This window comes from Chamaea fasciata, unplaced genomic scaffold (assembly GCF_029207755.1).
Source record: "Chamaea fasciata isolate MVZ Bird 193981 ecotype frontalis unplaced genomic scaffold, bChaFas1.0.hap1 SCAF_4, whole genome shotgun sequence".
NCBI lineage: Eukaryota > Metazoa > Chordata > Aves > Passeriformes > Sylviidae > Chamaea > Chamaea fasciata.
This window is the reverse complement of record NW_027094089.1, coordinates 74886460-74911458: the sequence shown is the minus strand read 5'-3', so window position 1 is coordinate 74911458 and position 24999 is coordinate 74886460. Positions and strand designations below refer to the sequence as shown.

Sequence of the window (24999 nt, the reverse complement as noted above, 5' to 3'; positions counted from 1 at the left end):
CTGGCAGCCTGGCATTAGAAGACAAAAGTATGTAGGTAGGTACTGAAAGAGGAGGGAGAGGGGAAGGAGTGGGAGGACAAGCTAGAAGTGAAGATGGGTGGCAGAGAGGCAGTCAGGCAGGGGTGAGATGAGAGCTGAAGAGCCCTGACTGGGGGAGAGCGCCCGGACAGGTTCGTGGTGGGGATCAGGTGAGGATCGAGGGCTTTGTGAAGTGCAAGAAGTATTTAGGAAGGGAAGTGGCAGGTGCCCAGCAGGTGGGTGTTCCCGAGGAAGTGGGCGCGGGGCCGGAGGAGGGTCAGCGGGCGGGGAAGCGAGAACGGGCTGGAGGGGCGGCCCCACCCGGGCCTTGGGGCAGCCCACGGACCGCGGTTCTCGGCGGGGCACCGAGGGGCGGGCAGCAGCCGGTCCGATAAAGGCTCGAGCCGCGGGCAGCGCGGGCAGAGCGGAGCGCCTGCGGCGGAAGCGATGGGGATGCTCAGCCTGCCTGGCTTTCTGTCCTGCGGGAAGAAGAAGGTGAGGCGGCGGGGGGAGGCTGCCCGGAGGCACCCAGGCAGGTGCGCGATAATGTAGGCAAGTGTGGGCGCACCTGAGCAGGTGTGTTGTGGAGGTGCCCAGGTGGGCGTAGAGGTGCTCGGGCAAGCAGGGTGCAGGCACGCCGGCAGCTGTGGGCAGGTATGAAGTTGTCTGGGCAGGTGAGACCCAAACAGGTAGGGGACGGTAAAGCAGGATGAGCACCTGGGCACGTGTGAAAGGCACTAGGACAGGTATTTTTTTAAAGTGGGTGTACAGGTATGTGCTGATGTGAACATACATCATACTGAACAAGCATGCAGGCATCTGGGGATGTGGAGGGTCAGAATAGGGGAATCTCCTGGAGCTGCCCCCAGAAGCTGACAAAGGACTAAGGCAGGAGTAAGGCAAAACTGTCTGTGGAGGTATCTGGGCTCTCTGGTGGGACCCTCTCTCACAGGTCTGTGCTGTCCTGCCAGGGATCAGGTGGACTGACAGCCCAGGTGGCTTTGCCCACCCTTTCAAACTGCTCAGCTGTGCCAAGGTACGTCTCTGGATGGAGAAATGAGGATATGACTGCCTCTCTTGCCTGGTGGGTGATCACAAGCCTTCCCTCTTCTCTTCCAAGGACTTCAATTTGACACATGAAAAGGATTCAGAATCCAGTGACAGCGATGAGAACTCAGAGCGTGGCAACTGGTCAAGCAAAGGCGATTACCTGCTGTCCATGGTGGGCTATGCCGTGGGCCTGGGCAACGTCTGGCGCTTTCCCTACCTCACCTACCAGAATGGAGGAGGTACCTGTGCTGAATGGCAGGGTCGGGTGGGCACACCTGGCTGTCCCCAGGAGAGAGGAGGGCAAGCTCCAAGGGCCATCTCTGAGGTTGAGCATGTTCTGTCAAAGCTGGATGTGAGCATCACCCCTGGGAGCTGGGATAGAGCTGGCTCATGGGAAAGGGGAGTGAGAAGCATCTGTGTGCTTTTTGGGTACAAACTGAGAAGGGAAATAGCATTTCGTTTGAGTTGCAAATTTCTGCCTGAGAATTCCACCTTCTGAATTACTCATAAGCAACATGTACATTTTTATCCATATGCCAAAGTCCTCTTCTTGACTAAATAGCTATTCTCCTTCCCCAGTGCTTACCTCCTGGTATGTTTGTAATATACCGTACCTGGTGTGTTTATAGAGAACAGTTGAATCCCTTCTGCACCTTTGTTTTTCCATGCAAACAATCTCAGCTGGAATAATTATCCCAGCTCAATAATTACCCAGATCAGACACTTGGGAAGTGTGAGACAGAGAGAGCCTCTACCTGCTTACACAATGAGCTAGTGGCAAAGTCAGGCAGAGGTACAGGCTTCCTTGGCTTGTATTCCAAAGCTTTATCTACTTGCCAGCTGGTAATTAAAGAGTGCATAAATAGTAACTGCAGAGAACTTACTTATTTACTATGCCTAACTTACCTATTTACTCTGCCTAACAGTCGTTGAAGTAAAATTCTGGACTGTAAATGCAGCACAGCCCACACAGCTGCACATGGAACATAAGAAGGCATTCGCAGCACAGGATTTTTATTGGAGTGAGCTTGGTTGGTTTGCAATAGTTACAGTTTGGTTGAAGAAAGTTGTGAAAACAAAATAAGTTGTGACGTCAGCCCTTGGACTAGATCTTTTTTCTTATCTACTGCAGCAGACTTTGCATTTAAAACATATTTGTGCTTCTGCTTGCATCCTTTTCTGTGCCCTTTGCCCATGATTGATAAAGACAACTGTTACGTCCTTGTTTCCAAACGCAGGAGTAATCCAGTTAATTCTCTGGGACAATCTGCTTCCTGAAATTACATCAGGTATTTGCAGTTCCTTGCAGAACTGGGTCCTTGATTGCTTTAAATTCACTGAGAGTGATGAGGAGAGATTCCTGCAGAGATAGCGTGTTGTGTTTATGAAACTTGTGCTCTCGCTTTCCCTGTCTTCTGTGCACACACAAAGAAGTGCCAGTCCCTTTCACAGAACAGGGTGCTCACTGATATCAGGTTAACATGCACTTTTAAATGGACTTGAACAAGAGCCATCCTGAGATGTTGTTTAAAACAGGACTCAGCCAACCATAGAAAATAATCCTCATGCTTTGATGTCCAGAGGCTGCTTAACAGGGCAGTTGCAAAACACAGCCAAGTACACACAGGAATGGTTCTGTTCCTCTTTAAATTAAAAGCTGGAAGATTAAATAGAAGGTGGGTGACATTGGTGGTGCCTACAGCTGAGCAGTGTTCCTGCTTCTATTAGAGTACATCTTCAACAGTTTTTGTAAAATTAATTTACTTTCTATAAGAGAAGCTATTCTTTTAAAATCAGCAGTTCTGGCAGTCTGTGTCTCTTCATTGCAGGTACTATTTAGTCTTAGAGAAAACAGGACTCTGAAACAAATCTTTCTATTTTGAAAAAAAGCCCCTACAGTGGGGTATTTGAGCAGGGGGTAAAGGGGGAGTATAAAATGTGATAAAACTGGTGAATAATGAAAGATGCATTGTTTTCCCCCTCATTTTTTATCTCCTCTCAGGTGCTTTCCTAATCCCCTACACTCTGATGTTGGCATTAGCTGGCTTGCCCTTATTTTTCCTGGAATGTTCCCTTGGGCAGTTTGGCAGTCTAGGGCCAGTTTCCATCTGGAGAATACTACCATTGTTTCAAGGTTGGTTTTGTTATGTTTGCTGAGATCTTTTTTTATTCCAGTAATAAACTGTTGTGAATTAATGATTTCTTCATGAAGTTACTAATTCTGAGACACCAATACCTGTGTAGCAACTATTCTCAATGTTACAGGGTCAGTGTTATGCTCACAGGTGCATACTTCCTCATTACTCAGTTAACGAATAGATGTTGAATGAAGATTTCCCCGAAAAGGTTCTCTGTTACGAAAGGTTTTATCAATTCTTCCAGTGTTAAGCAGCACATCACCCTCACTCCAGCTGTCCAGGCAGAAGGAAATATCCCTGTTTTGCTCTGTGAGGGAAAACATCAGTAAAACAACTGGTGTACCATGTTCAACAGATTGAAAATAAATTTTAGAGGTTGACTTTATCATTGTTTCTTTATGCTTTGTGTCCAGTGTAGCTTGCAAGGCAGGCAGTTGTGTGTTGGATGCATTAATTCTATATTTGGTTGCCAGTGCAGGCACAAGCACACAGGTCTGGGTGCTCTGTGCAATATTGTGCACAATCATCCAGCAGCTGCCTTGGGAGTCATCTGCTAGTGGGATAAAGCAGCCTAGATGCTGGCTTTGTAAAGTGAGGTGCCTTTCTTTACAAAGCCAGAGAGATAAGAGAAATTGTTGCACTCTGTAGTGGTAGTTAGTCTCTGTGAGGGTTTGTATTTCATAGGGAGATTGTTTGGAAACAATTAACCATGTGGTCTACTCATGCCTGTCCATCCCATCCTGTACCATGGGTGTAAAGGACTATGCAGAGGTTTTATTTGTCTTAATCCACCAGAGGAGTTAACGTAGGAACAAGGTAGTTTCTTTGTGATGCAACAAGAATTTTGCTTGTCACGTACAGAAACTGGTTGCCCAAACATTTACTCCTTTTGCCAGTCTCTGTTCTGCAGCACGGCCCCCTTTTCATGAAAGCAGTGTGTTTATCTTTAAAGCAGAAATTTTCATACACAGCATATCTTTTATGTGTCTGTGAAGACAGAAACTTAAATATAGTTTCTAAGATGATTTGCTTTACCAAACTCACAGAACAAAACTCATTTTAACAAGGTGGAGAACAGTAGTATTGGCAAGATATACTGTAGTTTAAAGCGTTCATTACAATGGAATCTTTAAAAAGGCTTGGGCAGTCCTAGTACAATTTGTTTTATTTTACTAAGTTTCCCTCTGAATGGGGAGAGAACAAAATACTGGATTTCTCCTTTAGACTTTGCAAATAGTCCAATTTTTCTATGGGCCTGGTTCAAACTCTATTTCAAAATCATGTTTGAGAGGGTCAATTTAGATCACACCCATCATTTTATGGGTTTAAAATTTCACTGTTTGTTTGCTGCTAAAAAATATTTTAAAACCAAAGAAGAACGAACTTCAACTTCTTCCCAAGTAGCCTTTTAAAAGCCAAGTGAAGGCTATTTGTTTTTGTGGGGGTTTTGTTGCAACCCGAGTTCGGGGTGGCTAAGACATTGTATCTTTCTCTTTCCTAGGAGTGGGCATCACAATGGTCATCATCTCAGCATTTGTGACTATCTACTACAACGTTATCATTGCTTATGCACTCTACTACTTATTTGCCTCATTTCAAAAAGTGCTGCCGTGGTCAGACTGCTTTTCCTGGGCAGATGAATTCTGCAGCAAGACTCAAATAGGTACCATACTTACCAGATAGATTTTAATATTATCGGTTTTGGTAATTGGACTGTTTTCTGGGTGAAAGTATAGGTGCAAGACACCTCCCCGTGGCTTCAAAAGTCCTTCCTGGAGTTTTGCATCTGAACAGAGGAGTGATGGCAGAGGAGTGATGCTTATCTACTTCCCTGCCACCAGTTCTGGGTGCTTGCGAAATCTACAGAGAACTGGGATGAAATTACCTTGTTGGATCCCTTTTTTCTCCTTTAAAATATCAGCTCTTTTTCTAGTACGCACAATCCCTGGAAATATTGCGTTCCCATTTAATCAGGCTTTGTGGCAAAAAATTACCTTCCTTCCATGAGACAAACTACTGCAGTACTTTTTATCAGGATTTTTCATCACCCCTTACCTCCCCTGTGGCTATGGTAATCCTGACCACCACTGAGACACTGGTTTCACACTTCATTAACTCTTCAGAATGTACCTCCACACTAAGGTTCTTGTGTTTGACAGCAGATGTAGGGCCGAACACTTGTTATCTCACCAGGCTCTATATCAGACCAGTTTAAGGCAAAAGGTGAAGTTGGTGAGGTAATTACCACTTAGCAGCTGGAAATGTCTTGCCAGGTAACCAGTGATTATTAAAATAACAAGGACAAGATCAGGATGGATTACATTGTTTACAGTATTAATGTGAATATATCTCAACCCTATATCTGAAAAGATCTAAGATGCCTTATGTAACAAAAATTTGATGATTATTTATTGGCAAAACAAAAAATATTGCAGCACGTAATTTGTAAGTTTTGGGGGAACACAGAACTGAGCTGAAGAAGCTGTCCTGAAATAGGCTTCAACAAGAATTTCCAGTAAATTCTGATATGTATGCTGATAAACTGGTTTTTATTGTATGTTCTGGCAAAAAATTCCCAACCCCAGTTTCCATTCCTCCAACCCTGCTCCAAGGAAAATATTTAAAGCACTCTAATAAGCCCTCTGCCACAATAAGATAAAGACCAGATACCACCTGATCCATGTGCCACCTTGGTTTCGGACAAAGGTTTTCATAGAGTAATCAAGGCTACAATTTTAACTGTGCTCAGTTCTGATTTTTAAAAGTATTCTTGAGGATAAGTAAAACGTGGTAAGCACAGTAGCTTCTTGGTGTTTTGATTTACAGTCAAGTAGTGAAGTCGCAGTTGCAAGTGACATTTCAGGTTTGTTTCTAAATATTGTTAGCAGGCAAACTGAAGCTGTAATTGCTTAGGAAACACATTTGCTGTATCAGTTTGATTTTTTTTTTATAATAGTCATCCCAGTGTTAATGATTTCTTTTTCTTGATTTCAGTGAATGACTGTAACACAACTTTGAATGGGGAAATCATTCATGCAAACTACTCATATGTCATGAGCAACAATCTCACGTGCATAAATGGCACCATAAACTACAAACCAGTGCAATTTCCCAGTGAGCAATACTGGAAGTAAGTAAATACTTTAAAGAAATTACTAAAAGTACCTTTTTATGCATTGTGGTTTTGGATGCACCTTTTATCTTTGGCTTACCTTGCAGTCCAGAAAACATCTAGTCAAGGGACATGGGCATGCAAATCACTAGAGAGGGGACTTAAAATTTAATTGATAAATCTGGCCTTTATAAGATAAATTATGTATAGAAAGAGAAGCAAGTGAGTCAACCATTAACTAACTGAGAAGTACTCCAATTTAAAGAATTCCTCTGCTCTGGAGTCCTGATAGGCACTACTTAGCATTTTTACATATAGCATATACTTCTATTTTTCTCAGGAGTTACTGGGTGAAATATATTCACCTTATTCTGAATCTGGGCCTGTTGTGAAATTACCACTTCCTTATGGCCTTACAGTCTCAATTTGCCTCTTGTTCCCTGATTCTTATGGGGTCTTCTTCTTGTCAGAATTTCATGATTAACACAGAATATCTTAGGTGGGCCTTATGCAGGAGATATATGGAGAGATGAGAGCAGGTAGGCTTCCAAAAGAAGGGGAAAATGCAGTTAAATATGCAGTTTCTCAATGCCAATCATGTGATTCTAACTGTACACTCTTGGAAGAGGCTGCAGAGTCTCATCCTAGCTGCACACAGCAGTTCACTTTTTCCTGAGAAGTATCTGAAGAGGAGGGGTGTGTGTATGCTGCTGCCACCCTCTCCTCACAGGAGCATCTTGTGCTTTCAGCAAAGTGGCTCTGCAGCGCTCGAGTGGGCTGGACGACACCGGCAGGATTGTGTGGTACCTGGCTCTCTGCCTCCTCCTGTCCTGGATCATTGTTGGAGCTGCCCTGTTTAAAGGAATAAAATCTTCCGGAAAGGTTTGTTAGGAAGAGCAAGATGACTTTTGGCCTGATTCTGCCCTGTCAGTTAGACCCAGGGAAGTTTAGCACAAGGCAAGATGCAGTCCTAACACACCCCCTTCAGCTGGGCTCAACATTTGGTTTCCCTCCTGCTCCTCAGCTTCGTAACTGTTACATAAAATATGAGTGAGGTGCTGATTACACAGCCATTACTTAACACCTAGGCCTCAACTCCACCAGGCTGCCCTGTACTTTGGGATCTTGCTGTCGTGCCGGTGATTCCAGCTGAGTTTTAGCAGTTGCTTGGGCTGTGTGATGGAAGCATGCCTGTGACGGCAAACATGGGCACACGCCCTGGGAACACCCAGTGATTATTTTGCACTTCCAGTCTAGTTGATATGTTTGGACAATACAGGTCAGGTCCTGTGAGCAGATGTGTGTGTGCAGGTTCCTGCCAGATTGTGGAATGTTGTTTTGTTCCCAATAACTGATTTTTAGGGACAAGGTACTTAGATGCTTGTTCTCAGAATCTGTCTTTGCTGAGCTCCCATTTCCACAAGCTACAGCATGGTTGTCTGGAGTTTTTCTTGGGCTAGGCTGACTTTAGGCAGACTGAATTTCATCCTTCCTCACCTGAGACCCTTTTCTTGGTTTTGTTCCTTTCTCCTCATACTCTTTTCTCACCTTCATGTTGCATCTCCATCATTTACTTCTTCAGCCTCAGTTGCCTTTCTTCTTCTGTTCACCTTTTCCGAACAGATTTTTTTTCCCTTTTCGTTCTGTCATTTTGCCATTGAACCATTGCCATGGTTTCTTGCTGCCTGCTTTCCTCTGCTCGATGTGATATCTCTTCCTGTTTTGCATTCTATTTGGAGCTTTCTGCCTTTGCTTCAGTGCCTTGGGGTGGAGTATCTGTGCTTTCCCAGCCTCAGTTATTTGGCTGCATGGCTCTTCTTAATCTCATATTCTTTGGGTTCCTGGCAGCTGACTTTTCTTGTTGTCACTTCTTTTCTGGCACAAAGGTATTCCTCTGGAGAGTAAGGTGAGACTTGGAAGAATCTAGCCAGGCAGGAACAAGACTGATGAAAAGCAGAGAGAATTGTCCGTTCTAGACAAGTATGAAGGAGGCCTTCAGAAGTGTCAGACTCACCACATGATGGTGCAGTGCTTTGGCTTGGTGGAACCAGCAGTACTGGGTCAATTACCTGTCTGCTTAACACTGAAACTAAGACTCAAGAAACCAGCGTATTGTTGAACATAGCCTGTGTGACAATAACTCCACTGCTGGCCTAGGTTCCATTATGCTAGATCAAACAACAACAGAGTAGATCTGTGTCTGAGAGAACCTAAAAGTCCTTGTTCCTGTAAAGAAAGTTTCCAGAACAGTGACATTTAATTTTTTTCCATTTTTTTTTTCCTTTTTTTTTTTCCTTTTTTTTTTTTTTTTCTTTTTGAGGGGTGGTGGGTGGGGCAGGAAGGGGTGGGGAGTGTCAGGGAGCTCATCAGGAGATAATTCCACCCTGGTCACCTGGTTTTTCCTGGCTTTCAGTTTGCACTTGCTAGAAGTGCTGCCTAGCAAGAGACATCTGGGGTAGTTGAGTCTAGACCTTGCTACAGCAGTAAATTATGTCAGAAAAGTGCATTTCTGAAACCAGTCAAGTGCTATCTGAAATGTGGATATGAGGCCTGGGCCTTCTGCTTCTGCTGGAATGCAGCTCCAGAACCGGCTAAGCCAGATGGTTTGGTGGCTGGCATGTGTTCACCTCCCTGGTTGCCTGTTTTTCTTCTGTACCAGCAGACCTTAGCCTAAAGCCTGTCCAGTCTTCCTCCATGGAGGATCCCCTGTGGAGCCCTTCATGCCTAATGTGTGTCCCTGCCCATCTTTCTGCAGGTTGTCTATTTTACTGCGCTCTTCCCATATGTCATCCTGCTCATCTTGTTGGTGCGAGGTGCCACCCTGGAAGGTGCTTTGGATGGCATTGAATACTACATTGGGAGACAGTCCAATATCACCAAGCTGATGGAAGCAGAGGTGAGAGGCAGTGTCAGCCTCAGAAGTGTGACACACTTCCCTGGTTATGTGAGCTTGTTTCTTTTTTATATCAGGTGCTTCAGGTCCTGCCCTGTATTTTGCATCAGCAAAATGTGTGTAAAGTCCAAACCCAAGTCCAAGTCCTGGTTGTGTATAAAGTCCAAGTCCCTATTCCAGCTACCCTCAAATTGAAAGACAGTCACCTTCTCCCCATCACCAGTGATGACAATTGTGCTGTTGCCTCTAGTTCTTGGGGGTCATGCTGGAGCTTCATCTTAGCAAGACCTGCTGAAAAAGTTCTTGCTGATAATTTTAAGGGGCTTTATCATAAGGCTGAAGGGGTCCCTGAGTTTGAAATTCAGGCCATGCCTTGCCTGGGAAATACCTTGGGTGGACCAAGAAGGGCACCTCATGCAAAGAAAGCTGGGGCATTTTTTGATCTGGCTTATGCCAATATTATTGCAATTTTATCAAAAGCAAGTGTTAAGTGTGATATTTATTCATGGTACTTATATGAGTGCTTGACACTAGCTGAGGGGCTACATCAGAGGCAGAAGTGATTTGTCCAGGTCACACAAGTGGGAGAGTACATGGACGTTCTCACTCCTGCAGCCTGTCCTGGTTGTCCTTATTTGTTGGCTCTGTGCCAAGATTCATATCTCAGCAGTCCACCTATGTGAACAAATTGAATCTCTTCTTCAGGTTTAGCCCAATAAGATTGAAGTATTCAGCAGCATGCTTGGGATGTGACCTTTGGAGATCATAGAGATACTGTTAGTGATTGAGATGGCAAGGTCACCACTGTGCTATATTCTATCCTCCCTAAAATTCATATGAAATAGAATTAGATACACGGGCTGAATGAAAAAAAAAACCCTTTAGCTTCAATGGAGGGCAGACTTAAATGTTTATGATAAATACTATAAGTAACACAGTGATTCTTTTGTTCTTTTTTTTTTTGGTAGGTTTGGAAAGATGCAGCCACGCAGATATTTTACTCCCTGTCTGTGGCATGGGGTGGGCTTGTTGCTTTGTCTTCATACAACAGGTTCCACAACAACTGCTACTCAGATGCCATTATAGTTTGTGTTACCAACTGTGTCACCAGCGTATTTGCTGGGTTTGCAATATTCTCCATCCTGGGACATATGGCATTTGTGTCCAAAAGACCTGTCTCAGAAGTCGTGGACTCAGGTAGGCTGATGGTCACACTGTTGGTATTGGGGCTTGCATTGGCCAAGGCATGACCATAACATCCTTCTTTCCACTGCTTTCCAGGGTTCGAGCTGGCCTTTGTAGCCTACCCAGAGGCTCTCTCCAAGTTACCAGTTTCTCCTCTGTGGTCCTTCTTGTTTTTCTTCATGCTCCTGCTTTTGGGCCTTGACTCCCAGTTTGCCTCCATAGGTAAGTGGGGGTTTAAGTGACTCATGGCTTTTCAAACGACCGTTGCCTTTCTTAATTGCGCTGCTCAAACTCCCTACTTCTTCCTTTGCAGAAACACTTACAACCACCATTCAAGATATAAGTCCCAGAGTGATGAGAAAATTAAGACTGCCTATAACTGTAGGTCTGTGTACAGTGCTCTTTTTTCTTGGGCTTATCTGTGTTACTCAGGTAAGAAATTAAGTTTTTTTGGTAGTGAGTTTAGTTATGCTGCAAGTGACTAATTCAAGTCAAAATACCCTTTCCAACTGTTCCTGTGTTTGTGGATCAATCTTAGAAACCCTTGAATTTTGACAGTGTGCCTGGACATGCAAGTAAGAAATTCCCAAGGGAAGCTTGAACCTAAGGTTTTCTGTGATTATTGAACTGAGACATGCTTTTAAATAGTAGGCCTTTACAGAGCCTGTGAACTATCAGCCTGGTTTATCATTCCTCAGTTCAGGAATTTGTGTAATCACAAATACATGCATACAACATGTCCGTGGCACAGTGGGTACTGCTAATAAATGCTGATGGGATCTTTTTGTTCAGAACACACTACTGAGCAGTATAGGAATTGAAGAATGGCCTATTCATGTAATAAAAACCCATCAGCTCATGAGCTAATTGTAGATTCCATGGTTACTTCTCCTGTATGTGTGTATATATATAAATAGACATACAGAAAAGGAATTTTAAGTATACTGTGTAAAATATTTTGAGGCAATTGCTTTTAAGGGTATAAAGGTTCACTGCAATTACTCCATCTAGAAATGCAGATTTATGTGTGTAATTAGACTGAGAATGTGAAAGAGGTGATTGTGGTGAGTAGTCAGTTGTATGGTCAAGCAAAGTACGTAAGTCATGAAACAGGGTGGCAGGGAAGCTTGCAAGGGACTTAGCACATAAGAGTGTGAAATGGCTCTGAGATCGTTTCCTGCTCTGTGATCCTGCTATTGCATGCTGATGTTTAAAGCTGTGGTTAACCCCATGGAGAAGTCGTGCATGTAGGAGGATGGAAGCCTCCCAGAACTGATAACTGGTATAGCCATTGCTGTAGGTCAGTGTAAAAGCTTCAGCACCAACTTTATTCCTGTAAGCTTTAAATTTAAATCTTGCTCTCAGCTGTTCATATACACTCTGCATATACATAGATCTTTGTTTTAGCATCTATAGTATTTTGTTAGATGTGCTTTTCAACTTTACACAGAGGGATTTAAAGAAAATAATATTCACAAATCTGTACTTGACCTGGAGAACTATGGACTTAAAAACTCAGAGTTGCAATTAGTTAAATTGTCTTGAACAAATGCATCTTATTTTCTTGCATAAGTATGTTACTACTCATATTTTAACCTCTAATGTTTGTTCTGCAGGCAGGAATTTACTGGGTTAACCTCATAGATCACTTCTGTGCTGGATGGGGAATCCTTATTTCAGCTGTCCTGGAGATAGTAGGCATAGTCTACATTTACGGTAATTTATTTGCATTGAAAATACATAATGAAACTAAGCAATCCCTAAGGAACTAAGGAACAGTGTATATCATAGGGGTACAGCATGGTGTAGGGGTGGACGGGACTTGAAAGGACTTCCTGTTCTAACCCCCTGCCATGGGCAGGGACACCTTTCACTGGACCAAGTCTCTCAAAGCCCCATCCAGCCTGGCTTTGGGCAGTGCCAGGGATATTAAATACTAATTACTGCAAGAAAGGATTTATAAGCTAACCATATGAACAATGATATAATAATAAAAACTTCAATAATTAATACAGAACTGAAGAAACTGTCCTTGATCATTGCCTTTCTTTGACCACTTTTGAGAAACTCCACCTGCAAGGGAGGTACCTGCTTTACAGTGAGCCCCATGATTGTCTCCCAACAGGAGGAAACAGATTCATTGAAGACATTGAAATGATGATTGGAAAGAAGAGCTTTTTTTTCTGGCTGTGGTGGAGAATATGCTGGTTTTTCGTCACTCCTGTGCTGTTAATGGTACGTGCACATGACTGGATTGTGTTAATGTGACAGAACTTACTAACTTAATATTGAGAGGTTTCTGTGTGAAGATTCATGGCTGACTGCCCAGGTTCAGTGTATAAAGATGAGGCATAGCTGTGCCAGTGAAGTGAACTGGCTGTCTCTGCTTTCTGACACATTCCCTCCTCCTTTGATCCTCTCCAGGAGAGGCTGGAGCTTGAGATCAGTTACTAGTGAGCTGGGTCTACACTCTCAAGGACTAACATAGAGCAACTAGGTCCTCTGCCTTGGCAGCTGAATTATCTTAATTTTAGACTGAGATTGGTTTGAAAACCTTTTGAGGGAAATCCCTTTTTTGGGTCAGATGTTCTTCTGTTCTCAGGTATAAATGAGACCTTTTAATGTCCTGTTGTGTATCTGGTTTTTGTTACTCCTGTACTTCTAATTGTGAGTGTAGATGGTTGGATTATGTTACTACGACAGAATTTATTAACATCTCCAATCCAGGAGCAGTGGCAAGTCACTCTGGCCAGCACATTACCTGTAATCTGCCCAGATAATAGTTTAGAAAATGCTGCTTAAAACTATCCAATTTCTGAAGCAATATTTGCCAGTTTCTAATCTTAGATTCTTTCTTGTATTCCTGGAAATAATGGAACAGAGGAATGCATAAAACATAGAGATAGGTACTGGGCCCAGCCAGCAACATATATATTATCCAACATAAGATTCTAAGAGAACCCAGAGATCACATTATGTTTAAACACAGATATACTTAGTGTACCTCGGTGTCGTTTTTCTGTCCTGCCCTTCAGTCTTGCTGTTTGGTGATGACTGACACCAAATCATGCACAACAGTTCTCACACTCAGAAAGCAAGATGGAACCATGCAGAACTTGTAGACAGGTCTTCTTTTTATTAAACCAACTTGGAAGCAGTGCAAATTCAGTGTTGCTGGAAACCTAGCTTTTCTCTCTTATTGTTTTTGCCTTTTTTTCTAGGCTATTTTGGTCTGGTCTTTGATCACATTTTCAGATCCTACTTATGGCTCAGTATTATACCCGACTTGGGGAACTGCTGTTGGCTGGTGCATGATCATCTTCTGCGTCATCTGGATTCCCATTGTTGCTGTCATAAAAATAGTTAAAGCTGAAGGAAACCTTATTCAGGTAGGGGCAAAAGAACCCACTATCATAGCCTCAAATCTTAATTTCTTTGGTATTATCAGGACCACCTGTGCTTTTTTCTCTAACACATTTACTACTTTGATGTGGTTTTCAACTGCATTTTTAGACCAAAACATTATCGCTGGTAGTCGCTTCAAAGGTGCATCTACCCTATCATGTTTTGATAAAAAAAATAAAGTCTAATTCTCTGGGAGTGCACACACACCATTCAAGAGAGATTTTTCATCAGTTCTGTTGCTATTCCAGTTCCTTTGAATTCTCTGAAGGATTTCTATTGCTTCCTATCCCCATATGATTTTCAGGAGTTTTGCCTCCCATTCCTCACAGAAGAAGCGACAGATCTGAGACATTCTGCTCTTGACGAGCTTCCCCAAACAATTGTGTTGGTCACAGCTTTCCCTGTCCTTTGACTTCAGTGTCCAGAACCCACTGACCCCAAGGATATTTGGAATGCTTTTAAACAACTTTGGTGATTCGCCATTTGTTGAGTTGCAGTGCGTGTCTAGAGCTATAATTTTACTGAATTTTAGAAGTAGCCTGGACTAAAGTAAGACATGAAATGCCTCTTGGTTTTGCTTTCCAGCGCATTGTCAGCTGCTGCCGGCCTGCAGCAAACTGGGGCCCCTACCTGGAGATTCACCGAGGAGAACGATACAGTCACATTGTGGATCCCAAGAAGGAAAAGGAGCACGAGATTCCCACCGTGTCTGCCTTTGTATACAAGCAAAAATGAGATGGCTGTTTGGATGACTGTTTTTTTAGCATATATGTGGGTTTTGTCTTTTAATATTGGAAAGGGACTAGGCCAAAAAAAAAAAAAAAAAAGAAGGCAAGAAAAAGGCAAATCAAAACCCCTGCCCTGTAAAATCCAAATCCAGACCCCAAATGAAAGTGAGTCACGTTATTTATTTTTAGTGTTTTAGTCTTTGGGGAGGAACACATCAGTTAGGCACTGAGATCTCCCCAGATGTGTAGGGTGAGAGGGCAGGATAATACATTGCAGGCTCCCTGGGATGCTGGGCTGGGCATGCTTGACCCCATCCAACTGGTATCCAGCTGCACTGCAGGTATGGGTGTGGGGGAGAGGAAGGACACTCTGGTGCTGCCCAGCTGGAGCCCAAAGGTGCTTTGGGTGTGTGTGCATGTGTGTGTGTGCCCTTAGGTGCAGTCACTGCCTTCTGCTGTGCTCTGCCACCCCAGGGGTGTGCAGTCAGCAGAGGAGAATGGGTGTGCTGCTGCCTGGCACTGGAGCTCAGGGAACATGAGTGATTCTTCTCTGTCGCAGCCTTGCTCAGTGTGCTGGGAGGCTGCTCAGGCATTGATGTTGAGTATGCTCTTTGTGTGTGTGTGTTGTCTAAACAAATATAAATATTGAGTGGCAAAAAATTGCCATCACAGGAAATAAGGCTTAAACATGGTGAAAAGCAGCCTGCTTTCTATTTCTCATTATTCCCCTTGGGATCTCTAAAAGAGCTGTCTTCTCTATCATGCCCCGTGCTCATCTGTCTTTAATTCAAAAACCTCATGTTTCCATATTCTGTCTTTAGGCTCTGCAGAATGAAGGAGGGACCATTGAATTCTGGTTTGTCTGCTCTCCAATTTTCATAAATGTTTTACCTATCAGGTTGTTTTCCGCTTCTTTCACTCAGATTTGGGTCTTCCCTTCCAAAGGAGACTCAAAGTGCTTTTTTCAAAGATTCAAACAGTGTTACGGTACGGCCAAAAGAAGAAGTAGTTTACTTAAAGTGAAGGTTATAACTACCTTGTAGTGCTGTTATTCCAAAATTTGCTGAAATCATGAGATTAATGAAAAGTTATGAAGTTTGCAATGCAGTTGGGAACACAGACTTGAGCATCTGCATAGGCAGGAGGGGTTTGGGTGAAGAGAAACTGACTTCACTTGTAATACAAGTGAATCCTGATAAAGGTGGGGAAAAAAGACTTCGGAGGGAATGAATACATTTGGTGTGCTGAGGAACATCTCTCTCACTGTGATAATGCTTCCTTGGGAACAAAACAGCAGGGTATTCAGCTGTCACTTCCTCTCAGGGCTTTGTCACTTTTTCTGGACATGAAGGAATGGGGATAGTAGCTTTCTTGCCCAAGCTGCATACCTTGGTGTACATTTTATACTGGTTTTGTTGGATTTGGTTTGTTGTTGTGGTTTTTTTGGGGATATATTTTTTTGTGACAAATCAACACTTTATAGCAAACAAAATGTGATTTTTTTCCCCTGTTTTTAATGATTTTGGAACTGGCAAATAAAATGTGATTTTCTGTTTTTAATGGGTTTGGACCTGGAAACTCTTAATTCTGTGTGTGGAGTTGGTGAGCACAAATGCTTCTATGATCCTAAGCCTTTGAGAACTTGAACTGGAAAGATTCAACCTCCAGAAAGTCTTGTCTTAGAAAGTGAAATAGTCTTGTTATGGAGAAAGTACAAAAAGTAATGAAAAGGGAAGTTATAAAAAGCACTGTGGAATTGGAGCCTGTACTAGAGGCTGATCAAGAGGACCCTCTTCCTTTACTCCAGGTGCTCTAGGATCATGGTTTAGCCAGGAAAGTGCTGTCAGTAGCCTAGGGAGACTGGGAGCAGGAGGGTGCTCCATCCACTGGAACTGACAGCAGTTTACACCTCGGAAGGGAGAGACTCAGGGAAGGAGAGGGAAGTTAGTCAAGTAATGAGTGAGAGCACTGAGATGGTGGGGAAGGAGATTGGACAAACCAACTTCAAAAAGAATTCAGGGAATTTTTTTCTAAGGAGATGCTGAAGGCTCATACCAGCCATCTACTGCCCTGCAAGAAGCCCCTGCTGCTGCACACGGGGCTCACTTGGGGCTGCTTCTGCCCTGGACTTGTCTTACGGGCTTCTAGGAGTTGTTTCTGTAATGCTGCCTTACCAAAGCCTCCCAGAATGACAAATGGAGTGGGAAATGGCAGCTTTACCTGGACTGACTCTGCCTGCTCAAAGTCAGGCTGACTGATAGCAATCACAGTTACTATAAAAGGTTTTCTTCCTCAGTGGAACAATCTCAAGAAGGCTTGAGATAAATTTCTTGAACTAATTTATCAGAGTGTGACAACTCAGCCTATTATGAAAGAGTAAAACTGCATCTCAGTGAAGCATGGAGTCAGCGTGGAGGGGAAGTGTATGTGTGCATCTGAATGTGATGTGCAGCAGAGAAAGCACCAAAAGATGACTTGAGTGTTGGAATAAGCTCTGCTCAACAGGCAAATAAAAGGAGCAAAAAGCAAAGTTGAAGAGCAGAGGCAGTCCTTGGAAATAATAAGTCATAATGAAAGCGACTAAGAGGTGGTGTCTCAGTTTTGGGGGTGTTTTTATGATGATACTTTATTCCCTAGTCATCTGCTTTATGCCCAGAAATATCTGTAGTATCTTTAAGACAAACGCAGGGCCTGGGCCTGGGAGCCCCATGGCTGGGCTCTGTTCAACCTCTCTCTCTCTGGCATGGTCACGGGCTACATGGATTGTTACTTGGTTGCCTTTTGATGATTAATTAGCACCGATTTAGGCAAGAAGCTTCTGGGGGTTTTTTTTGGTTTGGTTTATTTTGTTTTTTGGTTGTTTTTTTCTTTGGGGGGGGGGAGTGGTGTTGGGATTTTTTTTGTTTTTCTTTTCCCTGGCCTGCAGGTTTTTCAGTGGCAAATCCTTTCAGCAGCTTTTTGGTTTGGTTTTATTTGTCCCCTCTCTGGTCTGGGGAGCCTGCAGGGCAGCCCCAGTCGGTCCAAACCCTTGGAAGGACCGAGCCAGGGAAAGAAGGGACATCAAAATCTACCATTTTCACCTGCTGTGAGGAGGAAAACCAATGCCAGAGGATCGACAGGTTTCCCATCTGCTTTGCTCCGGGCTGCTGTGTGAACTGTTCCCCTTCCCTGAGACAAAGGAATGAATCACCATTTTGTTTTCCAGACCACATGGTTAGCCTTTGTATTTTTCTTCCCTGGGCATTTTTGGGGGTTGTTGTTTTGTTGTTATGTTTTGTTGGGTTTTTTTCCCCTTTGTTCTGCTGTGGGTGTGTGGGTGGAGGGTAAGTTTCTGGGAGTTCAGATCTAGCATTTATTCCATCCTTTTCTGTGCCTTGCAGGCATGCCCCCCACCTCTTTTTTTTTCGGTTTGGTTTGGTTTTTTTTTGTTAATAGACAGTTCTCTTTTTTTTTTCACTTTCACCTGCTGGTATCAATTTCTCTCATTGGGAAAAAAAAAAAAAAAAAAAGGCAGCCATTAAAGCTCTTTCCCTTTTAGAGGAAATGATCATTCTGGGTAATTTTTTCCTAAAATTTGTCTCCAACACCAAGACAGATGTCTATTCACTATTTTTAGAAATTTTAGAACCAGATAAATGATGGGAACTTAGCTAGGTGTAAGCTTTGAAGTCACAGGAAGAATGTTTTGACCAATGCTCAGTCCAAGTGTAGAGCTACTTCACAAAAGGTGCTGGTACTAAATGGTGACATGGCTTCAAAATAATTTAGAAAAACTAAAGGAAAAGAACAACTCTCAACAAGATACTATTCCTGGTTCAGGAGACTTTGAGAATGTTATGCAAAGGGTTCTGTAATGCTTCTGTAAGTCTTATGCTCTTCCCTGGTGTCTAATCCAGGTTGGTGTCAGGGACAGGATGCTGGCCTGTTCTGGACCTGTGGTTTAATCTCATACATCTGTCCTGGAGAGTAAATTTCAAGCGATAAGATTCATATTTGCAAACCTTAATGCATTTACAAGAAAATGAAGATTATTGCCAAGAGAAATGCATTGAATTTTCTCGCTTATGTGTCCTCTACCAGACACAAACAGATTCACATTCAACAGAGTTTGGATACAGTTTCATCTCCCTGTGTTGCACAATCTCCTGAGTTCCCGACTTTGATTATTTTCCTTCAAGCAACCAGGAAAGTAGAACTTCTCAGCGGAGTTTCTTACTATAATTTTAAAAAGTATGGAAACCATGACTGGCTTTGCTGTGGGCAGGCTGAGTTCCACAGGGTGATACCAGTGGCAAGCACAATGATGGTAGATCCCTTCCACAGGAGAGATAACTGTTCTCCACCAGTGTTAACAGAAGTAAGGTAAAGGAAGGCAATTCCCTTTAAAAGATGAATTGCGGTGTTTTCAAGAAAGCAGAGAGCTCATGTTCACTGTTACCACCTAAACTGGAATGCCTGCAAGGCAGCTTGTAGCCCCACATGTGTGTTGGTAAAATACTGGCAGCATGAAGACAATTTTCCCAGGTGCTGTGGGGCCAGAATGCTTAAACTCAAGCAAGTTACTACCAGGAATTTTGGTCCTTAGTTTTACTTTGCTGAATACTGTTGAAGTACTTCAAAGCAGAAGAGGAAACTCCAGGTAAGCAAAGAAGCAAACACATGTCATATGCCCAGGACAGACTGGGAAGGCAGACAGCAATGTGGGAAGGAGTAACAGAGTGGTGTAAGATGCAGCTGTTGATCAGAGAAAAGAGGATGCTTAGGGGAAAATCTAGAAATATGCAGAATTAATAACAATTGTTTGATAAAGACTAAAATAATGAGAGGAATTTGCCATATTCCACCTGTTCAGACAGAGCAATGGGGCTGTGAATTGACAGATCAAATTAAGGTGTCAGGTAAAAAGGCTGTACTGAGAAACTGATTGCTGAGACATTAACCAGACTCTGGAGATGGTGACTTGGGAAGAACTACTGTGAGGGTGAGTCACTGGAGGGATCCTTGGTTCAGCTGGAGGACCTGAGGCTGGGCAGCTCTGAGTGCACTGCTTCTCATGTGATCTTGGAAAAGATCGTTTGAGACTGATGTTTCCAAGAAAATTAGTTTGGAAGGACGGTTTTGAAAATTTTCTTCCAGGAAACTAGGTAGCAATTAGAAACAAAATTAATTTCAGGGTTGTTTTTTTCAACAAAACCCTTAAAAACGTTCCCCTGAGTGTTTCTGTATAGATCAAAATGTTTCTGGCAAGCTTTGGCCAGCCCGTCTCCCTTAGGTGGGGACACAAGAGCCTGGATGTTAGTGTGGAGCTGTGGGGCAGGAAGCATCCAGCCTTGTTTCCATCACCTGCCTTCCAGGCAGGACAAAGCTCAGGGCTGTGCAGTGCCTGTGGCCAGCTCCAGGCTTTGTCTAGATGAGAGCTGACCACACCGCTGAGGAAACCCTGAGATCCAGACACTGTGGTTGATAGCAGACCCGGCCCTGAGCTGCCAGAGAGTCAGTTTGTTGTCATCAAATGAGAGCAGTCTGTTTGTGCTGGGATGATGCTCCAGCCATTATGATGTTGTGAAACTGTACACTCAACACTGGAGTTGCAGACTCTGATTAAACCTGAGATTTACAGAATAAAATCAAAAGGAATAGAAGTTAAGGGTGATAAGGCGCAAGCAAGAAGAGATGTCAGTAAACTGGAAATTAGCAGAGTTGGACTTTCTGGCTCCTATCTAGGAGTTTCAGCAGGGCTAACTTCATTAAAAAAAAAAAAAAAAGAAGAAAGGCACAGGCATTGGTGGAGGAGCACCTCTATCTGCTTTAAAAGCCATGCTCCTCTGGAGCTCTGAAATGCTACCAGATGTGTGCTGGGATCTGCACTTTCACCAGCCACAGCACTTTCTGAGGACGTGGGCTGGCTACATATTGTCTCACTGAAGAGGTTTAATAGAGGCTCCTTCTGCACCCAAAAATTGGCTAATGCTATATACCTTGTCTACTAGGTGTATTTTCCAACTTCAAAGCTTATGCTTTTATGAAATATGAATGAATGTGTGTTCATTTCATCTTTCTGAGGGCCACTGATGATGCTTAAAATGTGCCTCCTCTGTGTGTGTGTGTGTATGATGGATTTTTGCCAGTGTGTATGAAAGAAGCAAACCAACCTCATTCTCTGTGCTTTCTATAACTGTCTGGACTACAGACATCCAGAGCCCAAATCCCTGCCTGGTGCACGAGTGTGCAAATGGCTGCAGGAGCAGGGGTTGCTCTGCCCTTGTGGGATCCCAGTGCTCCCTCTCAGTATTCCTGTTCTCCTGGGAGTAGGAATATTTTCTTTCTTTGTTTAGTTTTAGTTTTATAAAGAATCTACAAACTATTTTCTTCTTTTGGACACACTTTTAGACTCTGTCTTAAGTGTAGAGAATCGATAAATTTCTGCATTTAAACTCTGTTGCAGCAGCATGGTCATATTGATACCAGTTACCAACAGCAGCATTGCTTAATAGCTTGAGTCTGGGTATGGACTTCGGAGCTGGTTGCAACAACAGTCACCTTTTCATCCTGGAAGTGATGAATGGCTTAGGCATACTAGGCAGGAAAATAAAACCTGTCACTGGAAGACAGATGAGGGCAGTATTTCCCTGTAATGTCAGGACATGTGTGTTCCTTTCTGAATAGGTTTTCATCTTATGTGGGCTGTTTGTGTCTAAGCTCCTTCCAGAGGAGCTTTGCCAAATGTTCTGCATCTTCACATAAAATTTGGGATCCATGTTGCTGGTGACACATGCAGAAAATATAGGAAAAGCAGAAAATGTCTCCATAACTCTGAGAACTTGTTTATTTTAAGGAGGTTTGCTCCCCTTATCTGATATTTTCTTTAGCATTGTTTTCTGTTTGTGTTTGGGGATTTAAGGGGGAGTGGGTTTTTAAATAATTATCTAGTGAATGGTGTATTTCCTGTTTCCCTGCTTTTTAGAAAGAGGAATAGCTACAGTAGGCAACAGGGAACTGTGTTAAAGAAATAACAGCGCCACAGAAGTGGACAAAGGTCCTGCTTTTCTGTGTGTTGATGCTGTTGCCTCTGTCTCTGTAGTTACCTTGTATCATGACCAGGCTGAGGATGATATTTAACAGTTGGGATGGGGAAGGAACTATCAGGACTGGTATTACTGGTCCTGAAAGTCTTTTCCCAAAGATCTGGCTCTGGTTTTTGCACGTATCACCAGCATACACAGAGTCCTCTATTGTTCTTGGGATGTTTAGAGTTTGTTCCTCTGAGCCAGATAGCAGGCACAGCATTCCCACAGCCAAGGTGACTTTGTAAGACCAAACCAGACATGGTTAAATCCTCTCCCTCCTCTTACTGCAGTGCTGCAATGGATGAGTTCATATTTTACCTCTTGGGCTTTCAGCTGACAGTTGGAGCCCCTGGTCCTGTTCTGCATGTGGCAGCACTGAGCCGGCAGCTCCAACTGCTCGTCCGAGTGCGAAGATTCATTAGCCTGCATTTATCAGCTCTTGCCAGGGAAATGGTGAATAATGAAGCCTGGTTCAGGTAATGAAATGATTTACTTCTCACATCTGATTACATTGCTGCTTATTATTTCCTCAGTGTGTAATTTTGCTTCTCTGGAAAGTAGTTTTGTAAACACTAATGACTGTGCAGTTGTGGCCCGAAGTTACAGCAGCATTGCAGAATCCTGGAGAGCTTTTCGGCCTGGCTGTTGGCTTTACTGCCTGTGCTTCATCAGCTGATGGGAGGGTGGGGACAACTCCTGCCTCAGGGTGGAAGGTAAAACGAGCCCCATCAGAAAAGGTGCAGCCCTTGGCATCTACCAAGAGCAGCTTATTCCCTTTGTTCAGGTATCAGTGTTGTGATTCAGCCTGTCTGCCCTCCTTCTCTGGCACTGAACTTCTCAGAGAGACATCTACCATGATGCCTCTCCATTTATAACCTCTTAGCCAAGAAAAAGACATAATCCTCTCATTTCCTCCTTTATTCTTTCTCGAGTAACTCTCTTAAACAAGCAGAGTACTGCAGGCTATTCTAGATGTTTTATATGAGAATACTAAACCAGTTTTCTCTCTATTGGAATTATTTTCTTGTACATCTTTGAATTGCATCTGCTTTCTCCATGGCAGCATCCATTTGGCAGCTTAGTGTCATCCCGAGTTCACCAAATGCAGTCAGAAATCCTCATCCCTAGACCCAAAGACTTGACTTTGCACCATGTGCTCTTGGCCCCATTTATACAACGTGAGGAGGTCTTCCAGTTTTCCTAGGCAGTCTTCTCACTGACCTCTCTGTGAGCTTGGTGACACCACCCCCACTTTAGCTACTTCCTTTTCCTAACTGTCTTTCTTTGTAGAACCCCCAGTTCTCCAAGGATGGTATTTGTACCTGTGAGAGACCTTTTTTGAAGGTTAAGCAAATGAGAGGTGCCCACCTAATGTGGGTAGCATGCTGGAAACATCTCATACACCTATTATAAACTCTATTCTTGAGTAAATCCCTTCTTCAGTAAGACAGCTCCTTGCCATGGGTTGTGTATGTGTATCCATGACATACCTAGTCCAAAAAACGCAGGATAGTTTTGAGCTACTGTTGAAGAAATGAAGCCCTGCTTATGTAGGATGTAATTTATTTTTAAGCAGCTCCTGGCCACCCTGCAGTCATTACTCATCTCCTCAGGATGAGCGTCTCATTTTCCTCCTCATCATTGCTTTGCCAGGCCACATGGGAGCAGCAGGAGCTGCCTGGGACTCCCTTATGCCAGGCACACCACAAGCAAGGAGCAGAGGAGTCACCAGCACCAGTGAAGTCACCCCTGAACAAGCAGGCAGACACAGCCAGTGGTTTAACAAGACAACACTCCTTCACCAAAGTCCCCAGGACACTATGCAGAGACTTGTGTGACAGATTTTCATTCTCCTGCCCTCTCCATGCTCACTTGGGTGCGGGTGCATCTCTTGGGAGATGTGTCCTGTGGTCTCTTTGGACAGGTAAGAGTTGCTGGATCCAAATCTCATCCCACCTGTAGGCTGTGTTTCACCCAGGAGCACTTTATGGTCTGTTTAGGAGGATTGTCAAGAAAAAAAGTCATATATTTGAGGAGGCACTTGGCTCTCTTATGGTTGCTTTGTTGTTCATTACTGGTGCAAATTATTGCCCAGGGCAGTGCCTCCCACTGATACATGTACTCCTGTATTGATTACATACCTTTTCAGCCAGTCATTGAAAGGGAAATTTAACCTCACAATGAAGAGGTCCTAGTGATATCAGTCAGTTTATTGGCCTGACTGATGGTATATGACTTCTCTGCAGGAGCCAAAAAAAAATTAACTCATGCTTGTATTAAAAGAAGTGGGGGAAAAGAAATTTCCACACAGAATGGTACAATCCTTTTAAATTAGAGGGGGGTTTTTCCCTAAACTATTGACTAATGGACTGAAATTTTTGTAAATGCATCTGTTTTTGAAGACAATGCCATTTTTCTTAGAAAAGAAAATTATTAAGTGACAAGAGAACAGCAAGTCTGTCCTTGTCAATGTGTTTCTCTGGCTCAGCTGGGAAAACAGCTGTGGAAAACATTTAAATTAAATGGTTCTCCTAACTCTGAGTCAAAATGTAAACTGTTAAGATTCTGATGGTTTTGTTTTTTTCGGGGTTTCACACATTTTTGCTCTACAATCCAATTGTGCACCATTCCAGAAATCAGTGGCCCGGTGCAAAGCTCATTAGTGCATTATTTTCCCTAGTAATAAAAGATGTGATTGCATCACAACACCCCAAATATATTAGATGACTTTCCATGGGTCCTGCAATCTTTGCTGCTCACATTTGGCTGTTCCCCCATGATGAAGATGCGCTTGGGGCTACCCCACCTTTCAGCCCATGCATTGGCAGATGCCCTAACATGCCAAGTTGCCCTGTGCTGGACCAGCACCTTTGTATGAATATCCCAGATCCTGGGAAAAGTCAAACTGGGGTTTTGCTAGAGCAATGGCTAACTGTTTTTTGCTGCCATGAGCTTTATCCTTCTGACACGAGCTGTTATAAGCCCTGCAGTTTGTACCCAGGACACTTCAGACCCATTCCAGGTTCCTTTATAGCGTTTGCTTGCAGAACTTAGTGACTCCAGCTGCAACTCACAAGCTCCACTGAATTTGGCTCCTGTTAATTCAATTCTTAACTGCACTCTTGTGTCCAACAAATATTCTATTGCATCTTCTCTAAAAACACAGAACTGATGGAAGGAAACACAGCAAATGTGGCTTATAGGTCCTCTTGTCCTTTCCCTCTTAAGACACTGATGTCAAAAGGCTCACTGGGTGTGAATTGGGCAAGATTTACCAGAGACAGTGGAGTTTGGGCTTGGTTTTGTTTGTTTATTTAAATACTATGGTTTAATATCTTATTCATGGTTTCTAGACAAGATTTTTCAAATGGTAATGGTCCTGTGAAATTTGAAGGAATGGGGA

General features: G+C 43.3%; 1 protein-coding gene across 1 annotated transcript; it reads left to right on the top strand.

Moving 5' to 3' along the window:
- Positions 1–465: 465 nt before the first annotated feature.
- On the top strand, positions 466–16089 carry SLC6A14 (solute carrier family 6 member 14). The gene is made up of 15 exons (XM_066182526.1): positions 466–550; positions 936–1054; positions 1139–1307; positions 3071–3202; positions 4708–4869; positions 6201–6336; positions 7068–7200; positions 9074–9214; positions 10180–10408; positions 10493–10618; positions 10710–10828; positions 12013–12112; positions 12522–12631; positions 13618–13785; positions 14387–16089. The coding sequence occupies exons 1-15, from the start codon at positions 466–468 to the stop codon at positions 14534–14536; spliced, it is 2079 nt and encodes a 692-aa protein (XP_066038623.1). The 3' UTR covers positions 14537–16089.
- Positions 16090–24999: the final 8910 nt, after the last annotated feature.